The sequence below is a fragment of the Grampus griseus genome (assembly GCF_964374135.1).
Source record: "Grampus griseus genome assembly, chromosome: 14".
In the NCBI taxonomy this organism is placed as follows: Eukaryota; Metazoa; Chordata; class Mammalia; order Artiodactyla; family Delphinidae; genus Grampus; species Grampus griseus.
The window spans coordinates 6,532,006-6,555,635 of NC_139008.1; the positions used below are offsets into that span (position 1 = coordinate 6,532,006).

At 48.6% G+C, this 23,630-nt stretch overlaps 2 protein-coding genes and 1 pseudogene across 3 annotated transcripts; 2 read left to right on the top strand and 1 right to left on the bottom strand.

Moving 5' to 3' along the window:
• The first annotated feature begins 216 nt into the window (after positions 1–216).
• Positions 217–4,467, top strand: CNPY4 (canopy FGF signaling regulator 4). The gene is made up of 6 exons (XM_082670522.1): positions 217–385; positions 2,347–2,473; positions 2,572–2,668; positions 2,909–3,031; positions 3,535–3,652; positions 3,745–4,467. Exons 1-6 carry the CDS (start codon positions 283–285, stop codon positions 3,867–3,869), a joined length of 693 nt encoding a protein of 230 aa, XP_082526648.1. The 5' UTR covers positions 217–282; the 3' UTR covers positions 3,870–4,467.
• A 185-nt stretch (positions 4,468–4,652) lies between these two features.
• On the top strand, positions 4,653–6,175 carry MBLAC1 (metallo-beta-lactamase domain containing 1). Its single transcript, XM_082670591.1, has one exon. The coding sequence runs from the start codon at positions 5,139–5,141 to the stop codon at positions 5,952–5,954; it is 816 nt and encodes a 271-aa protein (XP_082526717.1). The 5' UTR covers positions 4,653–5,138; the 3' UTR covers positions 5,955–6,175.
• Positions 6,176–7,127: 952 nt separating this feature from the next.
• On the bottom strand, positions 7,128–16,841 carry LOC309832238 (NXPE family member 3-like; annotated as a pseudogene). Its single transcript has 2 exons — positions 16,760–16,841; positions 7,128–7,749 (listed from the first exon to the last, which is right to left on the bottom strand). The product of its transcript is annotated as an NXPE family member 3-like (transcript).
• Between the last annotated feature and the right edge of the window lie 6,789 nt (positions 16,842–23,630).

Below are 23,630 nucleotides of genomic sequence, written 5' to 3' on the forward strand. Positions count from 1 at the left end.
GTCTCTGTGCCTACGTGTAAGGAGCACACCCTCTTGCTGTAATTACTTCAGTTTATTCCTTCACTATCCGGCAGCCAGGACCTTTGGGAGGCGCCACAAAACCAGGCGCGGAAGCCCGCAGCGCCGCGAAGCCCCGCCCCCTTCGAGCCGGCACTGCGCTTGCGCTTCCCATGCCAGGCTGGGTTAAAGTTGCAGCCGACAGCCTTGGGATTTAAAGGGCCCGCTGCCTGACCGAAGTTGGTTTGAAGGCAGGAGGTGGTTGGCTGTGGACGGCACTTGGTCATGGGACCTGTGCGGTTGGGAGTGTTGCTTTTCATTTTGACTGTGTCTGGGACGCCGAAGGAGGAGGACGATGACACAGAACGCTTGCCCAGCAAATGCGAAGGTATCTAAAGGGAGTAGCCCCTATTCGCATCCCTCTGCCCCACCTCCGTCTGGGCCAGACCAAATGGACCGTGATGGGTGGGTCACCTGACCTCCTTCAGGACCTGAGGGAGGTTCTGATGGAGCCTGGTGGAATTCGAATGGGGTCAACGGAGGGAACGCATAGCGCTACCCCAAAACTATGGCACTACAATTCCCATGAGACATCCAGAGGGAGCCCGCTTTTTCTTGCTGGTTTGGGCCCCCCAATGGTTTGTGGGAATTGTAGTGCAGAGACTATCGGCTCAGGACCGACCACTTTACTGAGCATCGTGTGTGTGTGTGTGTGTGGTGTGTGGTGTGTGTGGTGTGTGTGTGTGTGCGCGTGCGTGCGTGCGTGCGTGTGTGTGTGTGTGTGTCCTCCATGCCACCAGACCTAAATCTGAAGAGACTGCAGGAGTGAGGTGTCAGGCTCATTACCTGTGGACATCCTCTACTCCACCCCAGCGGAGACGCTCCCAAATTATAGGCCCCACGCCCTCCTGAGGGATTTGGGAGTGAGTACGTCAGCCTTTGAAGCTCATAAAAGAAAGAGGAGGCCACACAACTGGGAGAGTTTCCCCATAATTGTGACGTTTTGCAGAGGGTGTGCACTGTATGGATTTTACCGTGAGCAGCATCTTCTGTGACTGTATCACCTATGGGGCCCATCTGGGAGGGGGCACTTTAGAGTGCCCTGGTCCCCTGGTTTGTTGCCTCCCTGGCTTTAATTTCTTCCTGGATTCTTTTCCCCTTCGGCTCACTCCACGCTGCATTTCAGTAGCAATGTTCCTCCTGACTTGGTCCTCATCTCTCCTCTCCTTTCATTTGTGTCCCTACTCTTAACCCCCTACACCTGTCAGTTTTTCTAAACACAGACTCAATTGTGTATGTCCTAGCTTTAACACCTCTTCAGGCCTCCTGCTGTGATTAGACTACAGCCAGCGGTTTTGGCAGAGCATCCAAGTGTTTGTGGTCTGGCCTCCATCTTTCTTACATTTCCATACCCCACCTCCCATCCCCGAAGTGCCCATGCTTCAGCCATATTGAACCTCTCAGTGGTCACTGAGCCTGCCTCATCCTCTCACACCTCTCTGCCTCTGCACATTGTTTTTTTTCTTTGCCTGGAATGATCCTTGCCCTTCTGGTTTTGGTTCTTCAAGACCCAGTTTAAATGTCACCTCCTTTGGAAGCCTCCTTCCTTATCTGTCACCTCCCACTGCATTGGAGGGAAGGAGAGTACCTGTGTCTCCCTGTGTATCCTTAGCATAGTGCCATAGGCACATTTGGGACACTTTTGCTCCTTGCCCCTGTGTTTAGTTTGCTTGGCACTTCTGTATTGGCCTGTCCTTTTCTTGGGACCCACTGGTGCTGGGAAGACAGTGGTGGAAGAGACACAATGCTCATCCTTGAGGAAATCGTAGGCTAGTAGGAAGTCCATGAATGACCATTGAATGAATTTTGCATTTCCTAGTGAGATTAAGTCTCTTGATAGAGTCCATTACACAATATTGTCACCACCTTTTTATCTATCCCCAGAGACATTGGCAATGTCCTGTGGATAGATCATGGGTCTTATTACTCTCTGTATTGCTATTGTGCATCCAGAAGGGGCTCAACAAATAACTGCAGAAAACAGCAAACAGTTAGGCAGTGCTCACCACGTGCCAGGCACTATTCTCGGGGCTTTACATAGATTGATTGATTTAATCCTCACCACACCCCTGTGAGGGAGGTACTATTATTATCTTCATTTTAGAGGTGAAGAAACCAAGGCACAGCAGGATTGTCACCCAGCTACTAAGTGGCTGAGTCAGGATTCCAGCCTTGCCAGGCTGGCTCCAGAGCCTGCACCCATAACCATTGTGCTCTGCTGCCTTTGCTTATCTGCCGAATGAGTTGCTGCTTTGTTTGTTTGTCTTTCACGTCCCCTTGGATATCTAGTATGTAAACTGCTGAGCCTGGAGCTACAGGACGAGCTGAGTCGCACTGGCCGATCTCGAGAGGTGCTGGAGCTGGGGCAGGTGCTGGACACAGGCAAGAGGAAGAGACACATCCCTTACAGTGTTTCGTGAGTTCTTCTTGGTGTTCTTCCACCTTCCAATCCCCGAAGGAGCCCTGGGAGCGCCCACAGCATCCAGGGAGTCTTTGTTTCCCCTCTTCCCACAGAGAGACAAGGCTGGAAGAGGCCTTGGAGAATTTATGTGAGCGGATCCTGGACTACAGTGTTCATGCCGAGCGCAAGGGCTCACTGAGATATGCCAAGGTCAGACTCTTCTCCAGGGCAGGATCCCATCTCTCAGAAACTACAACCTGTACCCCCTGAGGTCCTCACGATGTCTGCCCAGCTCCCCACAGCTCTGGAGTGTCCCCTCCCCATCGTAGACTCCCTCATCTCCTCTCTATGGAACTCACCGGGGTCTCCAGTAGTTGACAAAGCTGATATGGCAAAAAGGGGAGGAGGCAGGGCAGTGGCCTGGGCTGATCTCAAATTCCCATCTCTCAGGGGCAGAGTCAGACCATGGCAACGCTGAAAGGCCTGGTGCAGAAGGGGGTGAAGGTGGATCTGGGGATCCCTTTGGAGCTGTGGGATGAGCCCAGCGTGGAGGTCACGTTCCTCAAGAAGCAGGTAGGATAGGATACTGCACTGCCCAGGAAGGTGAGAAGGGAACCTGAGACGGGAGCTAGATCCTAAGGAGGTCCATCTTTGAGCAGAGCAGGGACTCTGCCATTGACTGAAGTGGGCCCAGGAGCATATCAAGAAGTAATAATGGAGGCTAATGATATATACTGCCACTTACTGAGCACCTACTGTGTGCCTGCTTTGGGGCCACAAACTTTCCAGCTGCTGCCTCATTTAACCCTCACAACAACCTGATGTGGTAGGTACTATTACCACTTCCCATTTTACAGGCAAGGAACTGAGACTCAGAGTATAATACTTACTTGGCAGCATAGGTGCTGGTAAATGTCTGTTGAATGAATGAGGATCACACATCTAATAGGCCAAGTTTAACCTCCTGGTTCCCTGCCTTTCCGAAGTGGGGTGGGGAGACAGGGAGTGAAGAGCAGAGAGGAGGGTCTGCAGAGGCCAGCAGAGCAGATACCCTTCTGACCTTTCCACCTGATCAGTGTGAGACGATGCTGGAGGAGTTTGAAGACGTCGTGGGAGACTGGTATTTCCACCATCAGGAGCAGCCCCTACAGCATTTTCTCTGTGAAGGTCATGTGCTCCGAGCTACTGAAACTGGTAAGCCTGGCGGCTGGCCCCTTTCTTGCCAGGTCACAACCTTCCCTCTCCCCAGGACCAATATCTAAATTGTTTTCTATCACCCAACCTAGCATGTCTACAGGAAACTTGGACTGGAAAGGAGAAGATCACAGATGGGCAAGAGAAGACAGAAGAGGAGGAGGAGGAGGTGACTAACACACCAGGCCACCCCAAGCATGACCCAGAGGAACTCTGAACTTTGCCTTTGAGCCCCCAGGAGGGACAGGGGTCTTGGAGAAGAACCCTCTGAAGTCTGAGCGCTCCCTGCCCCACAGCTTTCAGAGTGTGTGTATGTGCGAGTGACTCCACCCTAGAGCTTGTAGCTCTTCTCTCCCGTGTAGTCTCAGGCAGGATCCTGGTGGTGCAGCATGGCATGGCTATGGGGAGAAAGGTGGGAGCAGTAGGTGGAAGCCCGGCACCGACAGATGAGTCCTCCACCTGCCATTTATCCCCTTGTCAGGTGTGTGTGGTGACAGTATTGAGATGTTTAAATATGTCTGCTACTCCCCACCGGACCCAGAGGTCAACATGGCTTAGAAGCGGTGGACCTTGGCAAAGTCACTTTGCCCCTCGAGGGTCTGTTTTTAGACTCATAACAAAGAAGCTGAATGTACATTCTACGACCTATACACGCTGCCGGCGTCTAGGAGGCTACATGCCAACAGTCTGTGAACGGGAAGGGGACACTGGATGGGGACGGGGTAATATTGATAAGTTAGGTGGGGTAGACACTTGGTCTACATATTAATTTCACTGCAGGGCCACTACGTAATATCAAAGGTGCCAAATTTTCTATAACGCTAGTAAACTTTTTTTAAAATATCAGCTGGGCCCCAAATTTCAAACAACTGCCGTGCACACATCTTAGCTGGCCGGTACGGCAGCGCCCAGTGAATAGGGCCGTTGGTCGCCGTCCTGTTAAAAGCTAACGGTGCTTTGTAGTTTTGCAGCCCAAGGAGGGTGGCATGGATCAGGGCGTTGAGACAGGTTTCGGGCTTGGGACTGCGCAGCCGCGATCCGCGCATGCCTGAAAACGCGACAGAATTAAGTTACGTGCGCGGCGACGCCTGGGCCGCCATACTTGGGTGACGGGAGCTCGCAGAGGACAAACTCCCAGGCGCTTTTCCCGTGTCTCTTCTTTCCTCAGAGTGAGGCAAGACCTAAGAGGAGCTAAAACTAGGTCCAAGGTAGAGAGCGGCTCCGGTTAGAATGAAGAAAATAACAAGGTTATCTCCAGAGGGTGGCGGTTGAGGACCTCACACGCGAGCTGGGTGGTGGCCGAAGACGCTGAGGGACGAGTGCATTCTCGCCGAAGTTCAGTTGGGCGATGCCAACTTAAGGGTCTGAGAGGGGTGGCAAGGAACTGAGATTCACTCCGCGGAGGCTGGGCGAGTGTGGAAACCCGAAGGGAGCGGACAGTCGCCGAAGGCCCCACTTCCTTTCCCGAGCCCGTCCCTCTCCGGCCATGAGCGGTGTAGTGCGCACCGAGCCGCTGCGCGGGGAGCCTCCGCTGCGGGTGCCCGGCGACGCCTTTTCTGTGGTGGTTCTGCTGCAGGGCTACGCGGAGCCCGAGGGGGTCGGCGACGCCGTGCGCGCCGACGGCTCCGTGACCCTTGTTCTGCCCCAGGCCTGGGGCCCGGCCTCCGGCCACCGAGAGCCCCCGCCCGAGGGCTACGAGGCGAAGACCGCCCTGGAGGAGGCGGCCCGTGGCCCCATCCTCGTGGACACCGCGGGGCCCTGGGCTCGAGAGGCACTCTTGGGGGCCCTGGCGGGGCAGGGCGTGGCCCCGGGAGATGTGACTCTCGTGGTGGGGACCCACGGACACTCGGACCACATCGGGAACCTGGGGCTGTTTCCCGCGGCGGCCCTGCTGGTCTCGCACGACTTTTGCCTCCCCGGGGGCCGCTACCTCCCCCACGGGCTGGCTGAGGAGCAGCCTCTGCGGTTGGGGCCGGGACTCGAGGTGTGGGCCACGCCCGGCCATGGTGGCCAGCGGGACGTGAGCGTGGTGGTGGCTGGCACGGCCCTGGGTACCGTCATGGTAGTGGGCGATGTGTTTGAACGTGATGGGGACGAGAACTCGTGGCAGGCGCTGAGTGAAGACCCGGTGTCCCAGGAGCACAGCCGGAAGAGGGTCCTAGCCACTGCCGACGTGGTCGTGCCTGGTCACGGAGCCCCCTTTAGGGTGATCAGGGAAGCCTCGGCGCCAGAGACAGAGGGTCTGGGGAACAGCCGGCCAGATCTCGTGATCGGAGACAAGGAGCCCACGGTGCACCGATAAACCCCAGTCTTGACTGAATGCCTTTCAGGGACCCCAGCCCCCCACCCCCAGACAAGAAACTGACGTCCAGGACACGAGAGGATGTGTCAGAGAGGAGTCATGGGTTGTCACTTCCAGCCCTCGCAGGAGGCCAGTTTTCCAGCGAGGACAGAGTACTTTTGCCACAGCTGTCACCAGTATCACTAGGACCAAGGACTGGCACAGCTGTGTGACACCTCTCGGGCTTCATTAGTAAAATGGCAGAATGTTCTTGGGAGGGTCTTCCAAAATAAAAGTAGAAACTGCATTGAAAATCATACTGCCCTTCAACTATTCTCCAATAAAAAATAAAAAAAAGTCATACTGCCCTAAATGTAAACGTGAAGCGTTCATAGTGATAATCATGCAGATACAATCCAGCAAGTGCGACAAGGAGACACTTTGGCGACACATCGCCTGTTTCTCAGAGGAAGCAGCTTGCTGAGAGAAGGTGCAGGGCAGACAGGTATTCTAGTCATCTGACTTTAAGTTATTAATTCGTTCAATGAATGCTGCTTAACACACCTGCAATGTCTCAAGCACGGCTCGAGGTCACGGGGATGCAGCAGTGAGCAAGCCAGACAAACTCAAGGAGACAGGTAAATAATAATAGTAGTAAACCAAATAATTACGGGTTCTGGTTACTGATATGCAGAAAAAGCAGGGTGAGAAGAGTATAGAGTGCTGGGGTGGGAGAGTGGTCAGGAAAAGCCTCCGAGGTGATGTTTGATGAGAGAACTGAATGAGAAAAAGCTGGCCACACGGAGGCCTGGGAGAGGGGCATTCCAGGCACTGGAACAGCAGGTATAAAGGCCCCGAGGCAGGCTTGACCTACTTGAGCAGCAAGAGGACCTTGGGGTTGGGTTGCAGAGCGCTGGGGAAGAGTGGCAATAAATGAGCCTACAGAGTTGGGCAGCGACATCTTGCAAGGCCTTGGTAACCATGGTTAGGGGTTTGGATTTGTCCTGAGATAGAAGGCTTTGGCTTTATACTGATACAAAAGACCAGGCCGTTGACCTGGTTTCATTTACGTTTTAAAATAACCACTCTTGTTCTGAGTGGAGAAGGGGTTGGAGTGGGGCAACAATAGAATGGGCTGGACTAGATCGAAAGCCATTGCGGTCTTCAGGTGAGAGAGCTTGATGGCACCTGCCCTTATCCCAGAAGTCCTGTTGTGGCTGTGGTCCTCTTCACAGCTGGGTTCCTGAGCTTGGGTCTTCCGTTCGCACAGCCCCAGGGTGGACAGAAGCACTCAGTTGGGAAGAGGAAAGAAAGGAGGAAGTCCACCTTGTTGTGGACGATGAGCCTCTCCGGGTGGACGCTGTCACGCAAGGCCAGGCTGGAGGTCATTTCCCAGGCGTCCACGAAGGCCACATGGTCAGCAAAGGCAGCTCAGAGGAGCGCGTTCACCTGGAGGGTAAACCAGTTGCTGCTTTACATAGACTTGTAGCCGGTGTTGGCCAGTTCGATGATCACCAGGGTTCAGGGCTCCCAGGCCAGCAGTGCAGCCACGGCTGCCCAGATCCCTGCCAGTCGTTGCATAAAGATGGACAGAAGAAAGGTGGTGAAGTGGGTGCCCAGGCACCACCATGGTGTGGGGGCCCCCAGCCAGGCCCCCCCCCACTTCATGGGCCACCAATTGTAATGAGGCCACTGGTGTGTGGAGGGAGCGCAGGGGCCAGCTGTGCGTTCCAGTGCCGCACTATGCCCCGAGCAGTGTCCACGGCCATCAGAGAACCCAACTGATACGTGGTGTGTAGATCCACTGGCTTCAGGGCTGCACGGAGGACGAGAGAGGAGGGGATGGGTTATTTAGAGCTGTACACTCTCAAGTTATACAGATAAAAGTTCCAGTCTTGACTTACTTTCTAGAACATGGATATCCTGCCCTTGACTCAGGGCTGGTCACCCAGAGCAACACATCCCTTTGGCCACACTGATTGTCTCCAGGATGGATGGGTCACCTACGCTAGTCCAGTCTTAGTAATCTTAGGGGTTTTGCTGGAGCTAAGGGAAAAAGTCTCGTTCTTTCCTGCAAGACTGACATGGGAGGATGGGTCATCTTGCCCCCTTGTTGGAAGAGCCCGCTGGTGCTGGGGCCACCAAAGAGGGACTGAGAATGAGAGAATGAAGCTGAACGGTAGGGGGCAGAAGTGGGCAGTGAAGAGAAACAGACCAGATGACAGGTGTGAGCACGGGAAGCCAGGCTAATCACCTGGGCTAATCAACTCCTTTCGTGCCTAAGCTGTTCTGACTGTGTTTTCAGCTGTTTTCAAGATGAGTTGTGAATGGATACAAACACTGATGGAAATGATCCCTTAGAGGCAGGGAGTGAGGACAACAGCATGGGGAGACGGCTGACAACAGAGGGAAAAAGTGCTTAAGATATTAGGAGGTTGGGCCCAGAGTGATTGTTTCTTTCAAACTTCTTTTTTGTGAAAACTCTTAGGAAAACTGGACCTATATGATCAGCTTCCTCTACTCACAAGTCATTGGAAGACATTGGCTGCAGAATAACCCAGGCTTTCTTGCCCAGTGCTCTCCAAGAACAGCTCTCCGCTCCAGTTTGGGTGACTGCCCACTGCCTTTCAGACACCCACACCCTCCTCTCCTGCGGGCCTTTGAGCCCGCTCCCCCTCCACTCCCCATCCTCTCGCTTTTCTCCACCATCTCAAACACCCAGGCTCAGCTCTCTCACCTCCTACAGAAAACCTCCCCTGAATTTGCCAACCTTATTTTAAACTCTAGCTATGCCTTCTCTATATTGTTCACTTAGCATTAGGTGATACCTGGTGTTGGTCATTATTTTTGGAAATGTCCTCTCCCCACTGTGCCGCTTGAGAGCAGAAGCTGCAAGGCCACTTGAGGTCTAGGCTCAGAAATTGCAGAATATCACTTACATCACATTCTGTTGACCAAAGCAGGCCAGCCCAGATTCAGGGATGAGGAAATAACCTCTCCATCTTGATAGAAGGAGCTGCAGAGAATTTGTGGCCATTTTTTTGTGTTGCAACGTACCACAATGGGTTAGTGCACAAATTGGTGATGCTAAAAGTTCCCCTTTTTTGGGAGGTGGGGTGGTTATCCTAGGTTCTATTTTTATTTTTTGATTTTTTAAATTGAAGTATAGTTGATTTATAATATTATATTAGTTTCAGGTATACAACATAGTGATTCAATATTTTTATAGATTGTACTCCATTTAAAGTTATTACAAGTGGCTGTATTTCTCTGTGCTGTACAATACATCCTTGTTGCTTATTTATTTTATACATAGCAGTTTGGATCTCTTAATCCCATACCCCTATTTTGCCCCTCCCCCCTTCCCTTCCCTCACTGATAACCACTACTTTGTTCTCTATATCTGTGAGTCTGTTTCTGTTTTGTTATATACATTCCTTTTCTTTTCCCCCCTTTGGCTGCGCTATGTGTCTTGTGGGATCTTAGTTCCCAGACCAGGGATCAAACCCAGGCCCCGACAGTGAAATTGCCAAGTTCTAACCACTGGTCTGCCAGGGAATTCCCGTGTTTTGTTATATACATTCTTAAATGCAATTTTTATGCCTTCTCCCATTGCCCAAAGCTCCTGTCAATCACATCACATCATTCCCTCTTCACTTCCGGAAGGGGGCAGCACTTACTTCACAGAGAAAGCAAAGACCGTTGTCCCACCTATCTCTGCTTCAAGCCACCTTACCAGAAAACTCTGCATCTGCACCCAGGCTCACCTCCAGAAGAGGGGTGATTTACCCATTTATTGTGGGTAGCTGTAATTCATTCATTTTCACATGCGTAGTATTCAATTTTGTGAATTACCATGTAGTGTTGGGAAAACCAGTTATCCACATGCGAAAGAATGAAATTAGACCCTTATGCCATACACAAAAATTAACTTAGAACAGATTGAAGACTTAAATGTAAGACCTGAAGCAATAGACTCCTAGAGGAAAACATAGGGGAAAAGCTCTTTGACATTGGTCTTGGTTGAGATTTTTTTGGATATGACACCAAAAGCAAAGGCAGCAAATGCAAAAACGAGTGGGACTACCTCAAACTAAAAAGCTTCTTCATAGCAAAGGAAACAAAATGAAAAGGTAACCTACAGAATGGGAGAAAATATTTGCAAACTGTATACTTGGTTAATGTCTAAAATATATAAGGAATTCATACAACTCAATTGCAAAGAAGCACCCCAATTTAAATATTGTCAAAGGGCATGAATAGACATTTTTCCAAAGAAGACATACAAATGGCCGACAGGTATATGAAAATGTGCTCAGCATCACTAATCATCAGGGAAATGCAAATCTGAACCACAATGAGATACCACTTCCCACCTGTTTAGGATGGCTATTATCAAAAAGAAAAGAGATAACAGGTAATAGCGAGATTGAGGAGAAAAGGGAACCTGTGTGTACTGACTGTTAGTGGGAATGTAAATTGGTATAACCATTATAGAAAACAGTATGGAGTTTCCTCAAAAAATTAAAAATAGAATTACCATGGTAATTACCATTACCATATGATCCCAATCCCACTTCTGGGTATCCAAATGAAATGAACTCAGTATGTTAAAGAGATATCTGTACTCCCATGTTCACTGTAGCATTATCCACAATAGCCAAGATATGGAAACACCATAAGTGTTCATTAGTGGATGAATGGATAAAGAAGATGTGAGATACACATATGTATACACACACACAGAGGAATATTATTCAGTCTTAAAAAAGAAAATCCTGCCATTTTTTGGCAGCATGGGTGAACCTGGAGGACATTTTCTAAGGGAAATAAGTCAGACACAGAAAGGCAAATGCTGTATGATCTCACTTGTATGTGGAATCTAAAAAGTTGAACTCATAGAACCAGAGGATAAAATGGTTGCCAAGGGCTGGGGAGTGGGGGAAATGAGGAGATATTGATCAAAGGGTACAAACTTTCAGTTATAAGTTCTGCGGATCTAATGTACAGCATGGTGATTATACTCAGCACTGTATTGTATACCTGAAATTTGCTAAGTGAGTAGATCGTAGGTGTTCTTGCCACATACACAAGAAAAGGTAACTATGTGAGGTGATGAATGTGTTAATTAGCTTGATCATGGTAATCATTTCACGATGTATACATACATTAAACCATCATGTTGTACACCTTAAAAAAATCACGCTATACAACCTAAATATATACAATTTTTGTTAGTCAGTTTTATCTCACTAAAGCTGGGGAAAAATAATTTTAAAAGCAGTTAATTTAATATTAGATATTGGAATGACAAATTCAAGTCAAAGCTGCTAACAAGAGCAAAAAACTAAAAGAAGAAATTGGAAAGATGGCCAAAAAGTAACAAATGGGAAAGCTGGTTTGAAGGCCACAGAGACTGTAAGGAACAGTAAATGGATCTAAATCATAAGCATGTTTGGCTCTGGGTTAGTTACCCCTATTAACAGCAACACCTTATGGTTAATTTAAATGTGACCCAAATAAGATCCCTTGCTCATTAATCTGGTATTAAATTTTCTATTAATTTGGTACTGAATTCAGAGGTTACCAAATAGGCATAGAAGAATCCCATCTGATAGTGGGCTTCTCCAAAGAAAATTTTTGCTTCTGCCAAAAATTTAGGCTAATAACTTCCTAGAGTGTGTTAAATTAACACAGGTTGAGATTTTTCAGACCAATGGTTCTGTGAATTTGGACTGCACATCTACCTAAGGGCTGGCTTGTGGGTATAAATTCTCCAGAAAGAGTTTTCTCTGTCTGTTCTGGACCAAGGTCCAAGACAGTCAAATTCTTCGAAATCCTCTGCTTGAGTGTGGCGTGGTGGTCTCCAGGTCACACAATATGAGGGTGTAGAACTTTGAGACCCTGACTTTATGCCAAGCAGGCAATTTCCTATTAGACTCACCACATTGTCAAAGACTTTGGGGTCTGTATCCTGCTCTTGGCTTCCTGAACACCAAATCGCAAGTTTCTTGAGCTTGGCAAATGCCCTCAAGGGGAAAGCAGTCTTTAGTGTGTTACTCTCTGAGTTCCCAGTTTCGTTTAGATTTTGCCCTCTGATAATTCCTTTAAAACTTGACAGATTATCAATGCATTTATTTATTTAAAGTAGATAGAATGTGGTTTTTTTAAAAATTTATTTATTTTTGGCTGCATTGGGTCTTCATTGCTGCACGCGGGCTTTCTCTAGTTGTGGCGAGCGGGGGCTACTCTTTGTTGTGGTGCGCCGGCTTCTCATTATGGTGACTTCTGTTGTTGCAGAGCACGGGCTCTAGGCATGCGGGCTTCAGTAGTTGTGGCACGTGGGCTCAGTAGTTGTGGCGCACGGGCTTAGTTGCTCTGCAGCATGTGGGATCTTCCTGGACCAGGGTTCGTACCTGTGTCCCCTGCACTGGCAGGCGGATTCTTTTTTTTTTTTTCATTTTGATGTATTTTATTTAACCCATGTATCCAAAATAATGTGTCCATGTGTAATCAATATTTTTAAATTGAGAATTTTGAGATTCTTTTTATTGTACTAAGTCTTCAAGATCCTGTGTATTTTACACTTAACAGGGCATCTCAATTCATATGCTACATTTTCTTTCTTTTTTTTTTTTTTTTTTGCGGTACGCGGGCCTCTCACTGCTGTGGCCTCTCCCGTTGCGGAGCACAGGCTCTGGACGCTCAGGCTCAGTGGCCATGGCTCACGGGCCCAGCCGCTCCGCGGCATGTGGAATCTTCCCGGACCGGGGCACGAACCCGCGTCCCCTGCATCGGCAGGCGGACTCTCAACCACTGCGCCACCAGGGAAGCCCCATATGCTACATTTTCATCGGAAATACTTGATTTGTATTTAGATTTCATAAAACTTACAGTTGCAATTAGATTCCCATACTCAAGTTGTTCCAAACATACTTAGAAGTTGTCCGATAACTGAATTGAACGTCAGGTTTTTCTAAATTGATTTTTAAATTTTCTTTAATTTTAATTAATTTAAAGTATGGAATTTTAATTAAGGTGTGATTGGGGAACTGAATTTTAAGTTTCTTTTAATTGGATTCAGTTCCTCAGTTGCACTGAGTACAATTCAGGTGGTCTACAGCACAGGTCTCTTGGCATTAAGAAATGAGACAGCTTCATCCTCTCCCAGCTCTCACTTCGTGAGGGTTACTTCCCGTCTCTGTCAGTGAGATTCCTTTTGTGCTGCCATGAACCCAAGGTGATCCTCAGAGCCTCAGATTTGACCAGATCTCGAGACCTGCCATGAAGTTTGTCAGGTAGAAAGGGGTGCAAAACTAGCCCAACTTTCCCTTAAAGTCTTAAGACTGAGATTAACTGACCTTAGAAACAACTGATTCATACGTTCTGCCTCTCAGTAGCCACTTGTCTGCTAGAAACATTTTAGGCAAAGATCTTTCCCTTCCACCCTGCTCCCCCAACCTACATGCATCCTCTCTGTAGGTTCACCCAGAATCTGTCAGCATTCCATCGAGAAGTCAACGACTCGATGAAGAATTCCACTTACAGCGTGAATAGCAATGATATGAGCTGACACCTCCTTGGACTCTACCTGTACAGAGCAGCGTCCCTTTGGTCTGGCCCAGAGGGGCGAACAATTACAATGGAGAGGGCCTGACTGATCCTGGCCCCCTCCTCCAGGGGTGTGGGGAAAATGGCAAAGGTCAACTAGCTTCTTCCCCAGGGAATAGGGGTGTGAGTGCACTCACTAGGGGGGCAGGGCGCTTCCCTTGGGTGGGAAGGGTGGTGGGAGGAGACAGAGACACAAATGTGTGAGACTCCAGCCCTCTCCTCCTGGGGCCGCCCACGGGGAAAGAACCCCAGTGTCCTGTCACAACCTGCCTTGTATAAACATGTACATTTTTTCATAACATTTTGAACAAGGTTTATATTGACTCAAGTTTAAAAACAAAGTGTGACTGAAACTTTTTTACAGAGTCTAGTGCACCAATGCTGATGTGAGGGGTTATGTATGCGAGTGAGGAAAAAATGTGTATTCTGGTGGCCTGAAGCTTTACTGGACGAGGATGTGTGAACGTGCAGGGATATATTTAGTGACACAGTGTAGAGAGGCAAAAAGAAAAAGAAAAAAGTAAAAATTCCAAATGTATATTTTTTCTTATACCCTTTCCTTGCCCCCCAAATTATCACTTCCTGTTACTGTATCACCCTTGTTATTAGGAACTCTAAGCCATGCGGAGCACCATCCCTCCCCCTTCAACCCAGGTGCTGCCCTAGGTCCCTTGGCCTCTTGCGGTGACAAACAACTCCAGCTAAAAGTGTTTGGTGTTCTTAGCTTCATCCTCTTTCCCACTTTGCTTATCCCCATCCTCAGACCCATGGCCTTGCCCTCCTCCTGGGATGAGAAGACAAGCAGAGCCTTCAAGGCCAGAGGGGAGGCCTGTGGAGGGGCCGCCTGCGGGGAGTCTCAGCACCAGGAGAGCGAGGACCAGGCTCCTTCCGAGGACTGAGGAGGGTAGGGGCCTTCCCCAAACCCGCCCACCCCTGCCATGACTGACACTTCCTTTATCAATCTGGCTTCTTTTCCTATATTGCAAAAGGGCCTCTCTGTGGTCAGTGCAAAGGGAACCATGACCTAGGACTCCCTGCCCCCCTCTGCACACTGAGGGGCTGGTCCTGACCTGGGCCAGCTGGGGCCTCTCCTCTCTCCCTCAGCTCCCTGCCTCTGCCACCCGCTTGGCATCTCCTTAGGAGTCAGCCTCTGTGTCTCTGTGTGTCTGTCTCTCCTTTTCTCTGCTTCTCTGAGTGTCTCTCTCCTCCCAGGGAAAGGGGTGACAGCAGGACCAGTTCAGGCTCCTTCAGGGAGAGGTCCACGGCCCTGAGTCCCTGCCCAGCTACAGCCCCTTAGAGAGGAGGAGGAGGGAGCTGCTGGTGGTCAAGCCTCAGCCCCCAGCCCAGGCACCAGGGGCACCCAGCATGCTGGTGGTCTCTCTCTCTGCAGGTAGGGGACACTGCAGTGCCCCCCTTCATCCCCAGGCAGAACCAAGGCCCACCAGGCCCCTCCCACCCTGCTCTGCTCCCTGTGTGCAGTCTCACACCCTCCCTGAGTTGAGATGAGGGTGGGCGCAGGTTCCCACCTACCCAGAGGGTGGGCCTTCTGGAGGCCACGCCTCCACCCAGAGATGCAGGACTGGATCTGCAGGGCCCTCTGTCCTCACACTCTACAAGGAGGACACCGGGGCTCAGACACGCCCTGCCCCACGTGGGGCCCCACGCCCTGAGGTGGCGGGTCCAGGACTTGAACTCCAGTCTTGCTGAGCCCACAGAGCCTTCTGCTCCTTCTGGATGCTTCCTCCTGGCTGCACCACAGAATCTCTGGGCCTCACCCTGTGAGTGCAGAGCCCTGCGGGGTGAGCCCGGAGGCTGTATTTAATAACGCTTCTCAGGGGGTTCCATCTGCAGCTGTGCGACCCTGGCTCATCCAGAGCCTTCGCTGGACAGAGGGGATGAAGGTCAGAGCAGTCATGAGCCATCCAGCTGACAGTCCCTGGGACCCCCTCTGATGGAGGCCCTGCCCGCCTGTGACTGGTGGTGGGTGGGGTGAGAGATTGGGGGCTGGGAACTTTGGTGGCCCCCCCAGGGCTGGCTGGGATGGAGGCTCTGCTCACCCGCTCTCCAGGATGACGTTGGCATTGGTTCACAGAATGGACCATGGGGGTGGGAGGACATGATTTGAACTTCCTTTTTCCTTTTCTCAGTTTCTTTCCCAATCCTAATAGGTGTTTTCCACAGTTCTCTCGTGGCCAGCCAGGTAGTCCTGGCTTCCTCTATGTGCCTGCACTTATAGGCCTCAGAGGACAGAGTCTGCACTTTCATGGAACCCTCTTATCTGAGTCAAGCCCTAAACCTGCGTTTTCTCATTTTCAGCTTTACAACATTCTGTGGTGATGTATCCTTATGTTCATTTTACCCAGGGAGAAACTGAGGCCCAGAGCCTTAATGTCATGGAGAGTCCCAAACTCTCCCATTCCTGTTGGGGGAAGGGAGGATGAACTCCTGTCACCAATTCAGCCCAAGCATCTTTCAAAGTCCACAGGGAGGTGACCTCACTTACTCTGGTTCCCTCCAGGTCTGGATTTGGACCGCACTCAGGTCTGTCTGCCTCGTGAGCTTCATGCTTACCCAAGATTGCCCCTCCCCCACCAACCACCCCCATTAACCTCCCTCACTTCCCCTTCCTTCCACGGCCCATCCTGGGGGGTCATTCATTGTGCTTCATTCAGCCGGCCCCTTCTCAGGGTCTGGGGAAACAAAGGCAGGAGGGATGTGAGTGTGGCCCCTGAGGTGAGGCAGGACACATGAGGCAAAGAAAGAGCACAGGGAAGGGGGAGGTACGAAGGGCAAGGTCTTGGTCTCTGCTCTTTCCCGTGGGCTGTCCACGGGCCTCTGCTGACATCAGCACTCTGTGTACTTCCTCTTGTTTTGCAGGCAGGGAGGGGCCCAGAGAAGGCTTCTCCTGCCCTGGTTGGGTGCAGGCGTGCAGTGAGCCCTCCAGGAACTAGAGTCCAGCTGGGAAGGGAAGACTCTCAGCTTGCTTCACTATGTGAGGCAAGTAGAGGGAGACCCAGGCCCCACAAAGTTGAAACAGGCAGGGATGACATCTCCCACTTCCTGTGTGTCGGGTGCTTTGCACTCGTGTTGGCCATCTTTTCTTATTTGCTGTATTCTTGATGCTCTGACATCTGGGGCCTCACTGACCAGGGAGAGACTGTCCCTCCCAGGGCTGCCAGTTCTTAGAAGAGCAATGGACGTGCCCAGGAGCTCACCTGTCATATGCAAACCAGCCAGTCCAGAGCCCACACTCCCCACCACCTCCTCCATCTGGCTCTTATGCTCCAGGAGGCCCATGTTCTTCTGCCGTATTCATCCCAGGGCCAGGTGCCAGGCAACTAGGGACAGCCCCTAATCCCCAGAGCCCGCAGACATTATTCATACCAGCTGATCCTAAACCTGCCTGCTCTCCCTTGCCTTGTCTTTCTCACAGAACCTACAACAAAGGCTCCTGCCCATGTTTCCCCCTCCCTCCCTCTGCCTCCTGACTGACCCTAGTGCGTCCCTGCATGGCCCTGCGTGGAGTGCTGGGCATCTTGTTTTTATGGTTTTGTGAATATAAACTGCTTCCTTCATAACAGTCATTTGCATGTGTGTCTTACCATACCTGATTAAAACACATCCAGGTTATGTTTTAAAATAGCTCTTAACTCTCCCAGCAGCCCCAGGAGGTAAGCAGGGTCTATTTTGATCCTCATTTTTTTTTTTTTTTTTTTTTTTTTTTTTGTGGTATGCGGGCCTCTCACTGCTGTGGCCTTTCCCGTTGCAGAGCGCAGGCTCAGCAGCCATGGCTCACGGGCCTAGCCGCTCCGCAGCATGTGGGATCTTCCCGGACCGGGGCACGAACCCGTGTCCCCTGCATCGGCAGGCGGACTCTCAACCACTGCGCCAGCAGGGAAGCCCTGTAGATGATCTTTTTTATTCGAGGATGTGAATACTAGATTTCTATGATGCTCAAATCTCTTATATAAAATGGCATAGGTATTTGCATATAACCTACACAATCCTCCTGTACTTATTTATTTTTATAGAAATATAGATGGTATACAATATTACATTGGTTTCAGATGTACCACATAGTGTTTTGACATTTGCATACATTATGAAATGATCACCATGATAAGTCTAGTAACCATCTGTCTTCATACAAAATTCTTACATTACTGAACATATTCCTTATGCTGTGTATTACATCCCCATGACTTATTTTATAAATGTAGATTTGTACTTCTTAATCCCCTGTACCTCTTTTGCCCTCATCCCCAAACTTCTCCCCTCTGATAACCACCCATTTCTTCTCTGTTTCTGTGAGTCTGTTTTCATTTGTTTTGTTTGTTTTATTTTTTATATTCCACATATAAGTGAGTTCATATGGTGTTAGTTTCTCTCTGGCTTATTTCACTTAGCATAGTATGCTCTACATGCACCCACGTTGCCACAAATGGCAAGATTTCATTTTTTTATGCCTGAGTAATATTCCATTGTTTATATACCACATCTTCTTTATTCATCTACTGATGGGCACTTAGGTTGCTTCCATATCTTGGGTAAATAATGCTGCAGGAACATAGGGGTGCATATACCTTTTCATATTAGTGTTTTTGTTTTCTTCAGATAAATACCCAGGAGTTAAGTTGCTGTATCATATGGCAGTTCTATTTTTAATTTTTTGAGTAATCTCCATACTGTTTTCCATAGTGGCTGCACCAATTTACATTCCCAACAGCAGTGCACGGTGGGTTTCCTTTTCTCTACATCCTCCAACACTTGTTATTGGCGGTAGTTCATTATGGTTTCAATTTGCATTTCCCTGATGGTTAGCGATGTTGAGCGTCTTTTCATGTGTCTGTTGGCCTTCTCTATGTCTTCTTTGGAAAAATGTCTATTCAGGTCTTCTGCCTGTTTTTTAATTGGGTTATTTGTCTTATGGATGTTGAGTTGTATGAGTTCTTTGTATATTTTGGATATTAACTATTTATCAGATATATTATTTGCAAATACGAGCAATTTCATTTGGGCAGGGCGGTCGCGGTGACCAGGGCCCAGCGCTTCATCTGTTCCTTGGGTTCTTCCCAGCCGGTCCCTGGAGGAGCCTGCAGGCCCCTGAAGGAAGCTGCCTGGAGCCTCCACCCGGGGTCTGGGGGTCAGTACAGGGCGGTTGTGTTAAAATGTCGGAAGCCGAGAGAGGCCGGATGGGCGGTGGGCTACCCGGAGGGTTGGGAGTGGGCGCTGGGCTGTGGCGGGCGGGGAGCTTCAGGCCACGGGGACAGGCGGCGGGACCCCCGGGTGGGGAAGAGGGCTCCGGCGGGCTGGGGACAAGGGACTGTGTCAGGGTCGGGCCAGGGGGCGAGCCTGAGGGTGGGTGGGGCTGGACTGGGGAAGGAGGGCTCTGGGGTCGCCGAGGGGCAGAAGGACGGGGTGAGTGCCTTCTCGCGACCCGCTGCTGGATTGCAGTGGCGTGGGGAGGAGATAGTCACGGGGGAGGGAGGGTCCTAAGGACGGTCGGGGGAGGGTTGAGCTCGGGTCCCCGCTGCTGTCCGGGCTGCTGGACCAGCTGCAGTGGGCGGGGGCGGGGCTTAGGGACCCAGCACGAAGGGGTTGGGGGTCTTGGACGTGGGTTGGGTCACAACTCTGTCCTCCTCCCGCGACCCCGACAGCGTCTCTCAGGACGCTCTTCTCTCCGGCGGGGCTGGCGTCCTCTGCAGAGGGACCCCTTGGGGGCCGCCCGCCATTGGGCCCCTTCGCGGCGGGTGTCAGTGGCGCCACCTAGTGGCGACCCCACGGCCGGCTCCTCGCTCCGGGCGCCCGGTTCAAGATTCTTTTCTACAACACTTTACTTCATTGTCACTGTTGTAATAACAATCTGAATCTTGTTCCTTTGTACACGACTTGCTCTTACTTGGAAAGTTCTTAGAATTTTCTTTGTATTTGATGTTCTTATCTTTCATTATAATGCATCTATATGTTTCTCTTATTTCTTTGGTATACAATGGGCCCGTGCAGTCAGGCCATTTCTCTTTTTAAATTAAATAATTGAGTAACTTTAGTAAATTCTGGGAGATTAGTTTCTATTTGTATCAGTCAGGGCAGGAGACAGATGACATTCTCAAATTGAGGGAATGGAGGAGAGTTTAATAAAGGAACCATTTCTAAAGGAATGGGGAGGATTATGGGACGCCGACAAGGGAGGTGGAGCATCTTGGGCTAGCAAGAGTGGAGTCCTTGTTGCCAATATGCTTGAAGGAGCAAAGAGAGGGAACAATTGCCAGAAACTGGAATAAGTAGCCCTAGTTGTAGGGGGAAGGCCTTTGGTGGAGGAAAACAGCAGCCCAAGGTGATTCAACAAGGAGGGGATCCCCTCCCCTTGATCAGCAGGTGTCTCCCATTGGCAGGTCCCAATAGGAAACCAGAGGGCAAAGGCACCTGGGTGACGTGGTCCAAGGGAATCAGCCTCCTGGGGCTGAGTAATATTTCATTGTATATACACACCACGTCTTCTTTATCCATTCATCTGTCAATGGACATTTTATTTATTTATTATTTTAAAAGGTGACACTTTTTTTATAAAAAAGTTATTTACTTTCTTGACTTTTTTTTTTTTTTGGCTGCGTCGGGTCTTCATTGCGGCCTGCGGGCTTCTGTCTAGTTGTGGCATGCGGGTGTTCTTTCTCTAGTTGTGGCTCGCGGGCTCCAGAGAGCATGGACTCTGTAGTTTGCAGCACGTGGGCTCTCTTGTTGAGGCGCACGAGCTCAATAGTTGTGGTGCCCTGGCTTAGTTGCCCCATGGCATGTGGGATCTTAGTTTCTCCACCAGGGATCAAACCCTTGTTCCCTGCATTGGAAGGTGGACTCTTTACCACTGGACCACCAGGGAAGTCCCCTGTTGATGGACATTTACATTGCTTCCATGTCTTGACTATTGTAAATAGTGCTGCTATGAACATTGGGGTGCATGTATCTTTTTGAATTATAGTTTTCTCCGGATATATGCCCAGGAGTGGGATTGCTGATCATATGGTAACTCTATTTTTTGTTCTTTGAGGAACCTCCGTACTGTTTTCCACAGTGGCTGCACCAATTTACATTCCCACCAACAGTGTAGGAGGGTTTCCTTTTTTCCACACCCTCTTCAGCATTTATTATTGTAGACTTTGTGATGATGGTCATTCTGATCGGTGTGAGGTGATACCTCATTGTAGTTTTGATTTGCATTTCTCTAATAATTAGTGATGTTGAGCATTTTTTCATGTGCTTCTTGGCCATCTGTATGTCTTCTTTGGAGAAATGTCTGTTTAGGTCTTCTGCCCATTTTTTTGATTGGGTTGTTTGTTTTTTTGGTTATTGAGTTATATGAGCTGTTTGTATGTTTTGGAAATTAAGCCCTTGTCAGTTACATTATTTACAAATATTTTCAACCGTTCTGTAAGTTGTCTTTTCATTCTGTTTATGGTTTCCTTTGCTGTGCAAAAAACCAAAAGCGTCTAAGTTTGATTAGGTCTCATTTGTTTATTTTTGCTTTTATTTCTACTGCCTTGGGAGACTGACCTAAGAAAACATTGCTACGATTTATATCAGAGAATGTTTTGCCTATGTTCTCTTCTAGGAGTTTTATGGTATCATGTAAGTTTATGTGGTATCATTTAAGTCTTTAAGCCACTTTGAGTTTATTTTTGTGTATGGTGTGAGGGTGTGTTCTAACTTCATTGATTTCCATGTGGCTGTCCAGCTTCCCCAACACACACCACTTGCTGAAGAGACTGTCTTTTCTCCATTATGTATTCTTGGCTCCTTTGTTGAAGATTAATTGACTGCAGGTGTGTGGGTTTATTTCTGTGCTCTCTAGTCTGTTCCATTGATCCATATGTCTGTTTTGAATACTGTAGCTTTGCACTGTTGTCTGAAGTCTGGGAGGGTATGTTTATTTGATTGAATCCTCTCTCCCGACTATACATGAGAGCAGAGGCTGTGCTTGCTCTTGCTCTCTGTGGCATCCCCTGCACATTGCGCAGAGCCTGGCACATAGTAGGCTCTCAGTCAGTGTTTTTGAATAAATGAATAGAAACCAGAGAAAGCCAGAAGAATGGAAGTCCACAGGACTCTATGTCTGAGCAGTTGAGAATTGGGAGCTTTGCTTTACAAGTTTCAAAAAAATATATGCATTTTTGCCTTTTGAGTTGAAAGGCAAAAACTGTGAATAAATTTTTTAAAGTGTCTTTTGTTCTTATAAAAGAAATCTGGAAGAACCTGAAGCTGACACAGGCATCATTTAAGACCCAAGATGTGAAGGTGTGGGTGTGACTGTGCCAGGTTGTACCTTATTAAGGGAAAAGAACTCTCTCGCATAAGGATCGAGAGTGGGGTTCCGCATATATGTGAGACCATACGATACTTGTCTTCCTCTGTCTGACTTATTTCACTTAGCATAATGCTGTCAAAGTCTATCCAGGTTGTTGCAAATAGCAAGATTTCCTTCTGTTTTATGGATTAATATTCCATTATGTATATACACCACATTTTCTTTATTCATCCATTGATGGACACTTAGGTTGTTTCCATATCTTGGCTATTGTAAATAGTCCTGTATGGGGCTTCCCTGGTGGCGCAGTGGTTGAGAGTCTGCCTGCCGATGCAGGGGACACGGGTTCGTGCCCCGGTCTGGGAAGATCCCACATGCCGCGGAGCGGCTGGGCCCGTGAGCCATGGCCGATGAGCCTGCGCGTCCGGAGCCTGTGCTCCACAACGGGAGAGGCCACAACAGTGAGAGGCCCGCGTACCGAAAAAAAAAAAAATAGTACTGTATGAACATGGAGGGGAGATCTTTTTGAGTTAGTGTTTTCCTTTCCTTCAGATAAATACCCAGGAGTAGAATTGCTGAATCTTATCAGTAATCTCTTATCTGACTGAAGTTTGACTTTTGTTGTTCTTTTAGAAAGTCAGCTGTATTTCCTGGATTATCACATATTTGAAATGTTGGTCTGTTGCCTTCACAGTTGTGTAATACTTTAGCTGAGTGTAAAATTCTTTTTTTTTTTTTTTTTCAGGACACCTTTCTCTTTAATGAAATTGTTCAGATGTGCAAGGGATTACAGTAAGTGTGATCACAGTAAGTGTCCTGAGGTTGGAACCACACAACAGACCAGAAAAAAAAGATGCTATAGTCTGTGCCCATTCATGCTCTTCGTCCTCCTTCAATATTAATAAAATGTAATGGAGAGTCCCTACCTTTTGTTGAACTCATAATTGAGTTTTAGCATTTTAATGATTATTCTTTATGATTTGTAGGGGCCACATGGCCCATAATGCACAATTAGAGGTTAGATGCCCTTTCCAAGGTCATTGGCTCTATACAACTTTTGTAAATATGACTGGTACATTACTTTTATTATTCAGTTAGCTTTGGCAATCAGGAACTTAAGACATAATTGGATCACGTCAAGTACAGTTACATTGCACATGAATCCAAGAAAAGAATGTGATGAGTACACCACAAGTTTAATTCAGGGTTTTCTAATTGTTTAATCCTAAAATACAGTTCCTCTCATCTCACTGGAACCCACACACTAAATTAAGGACTTCTGGCTGCCAGAATTCATTTGTGTTCTTGGATTTTCACTTTGAAAACTTCCAAAGGAGCCAAGGAATCCTGCTGATAGCAGAGTAAGCCTCAGCTATGGAAGTCAAACTGGTGATAAATATGAAGAAAACCGTAATCAGTTTTAATGATACAAATAGCATAGTGCCTGGACCAGGGGAGTCCAGGGAAATGTTCAGCGTAGTTCATGGGTGGAATTCAACAATTTTTTTTTTTCATACACACACACTGTATTTTATTTTTACAAGAGATAAATAGACTGACACCGAGCATTGTAAATGGATGACCACAACAGAAGCAACAATGACTGCAGTTACCAAACACGAAACACACTCACACTATGTCATAATATTGACATTCAGTCCAGGAATCCTCCACTGTAACAGCTCCTTTACTTTGCAGTGAAAATTGATTTGTACACTTTTTGCCTCTGAGTCCTTGTGGGATTTTTTTTTTAATTCAAACAGAAAGTCACAAAACTTATAATCATCCTC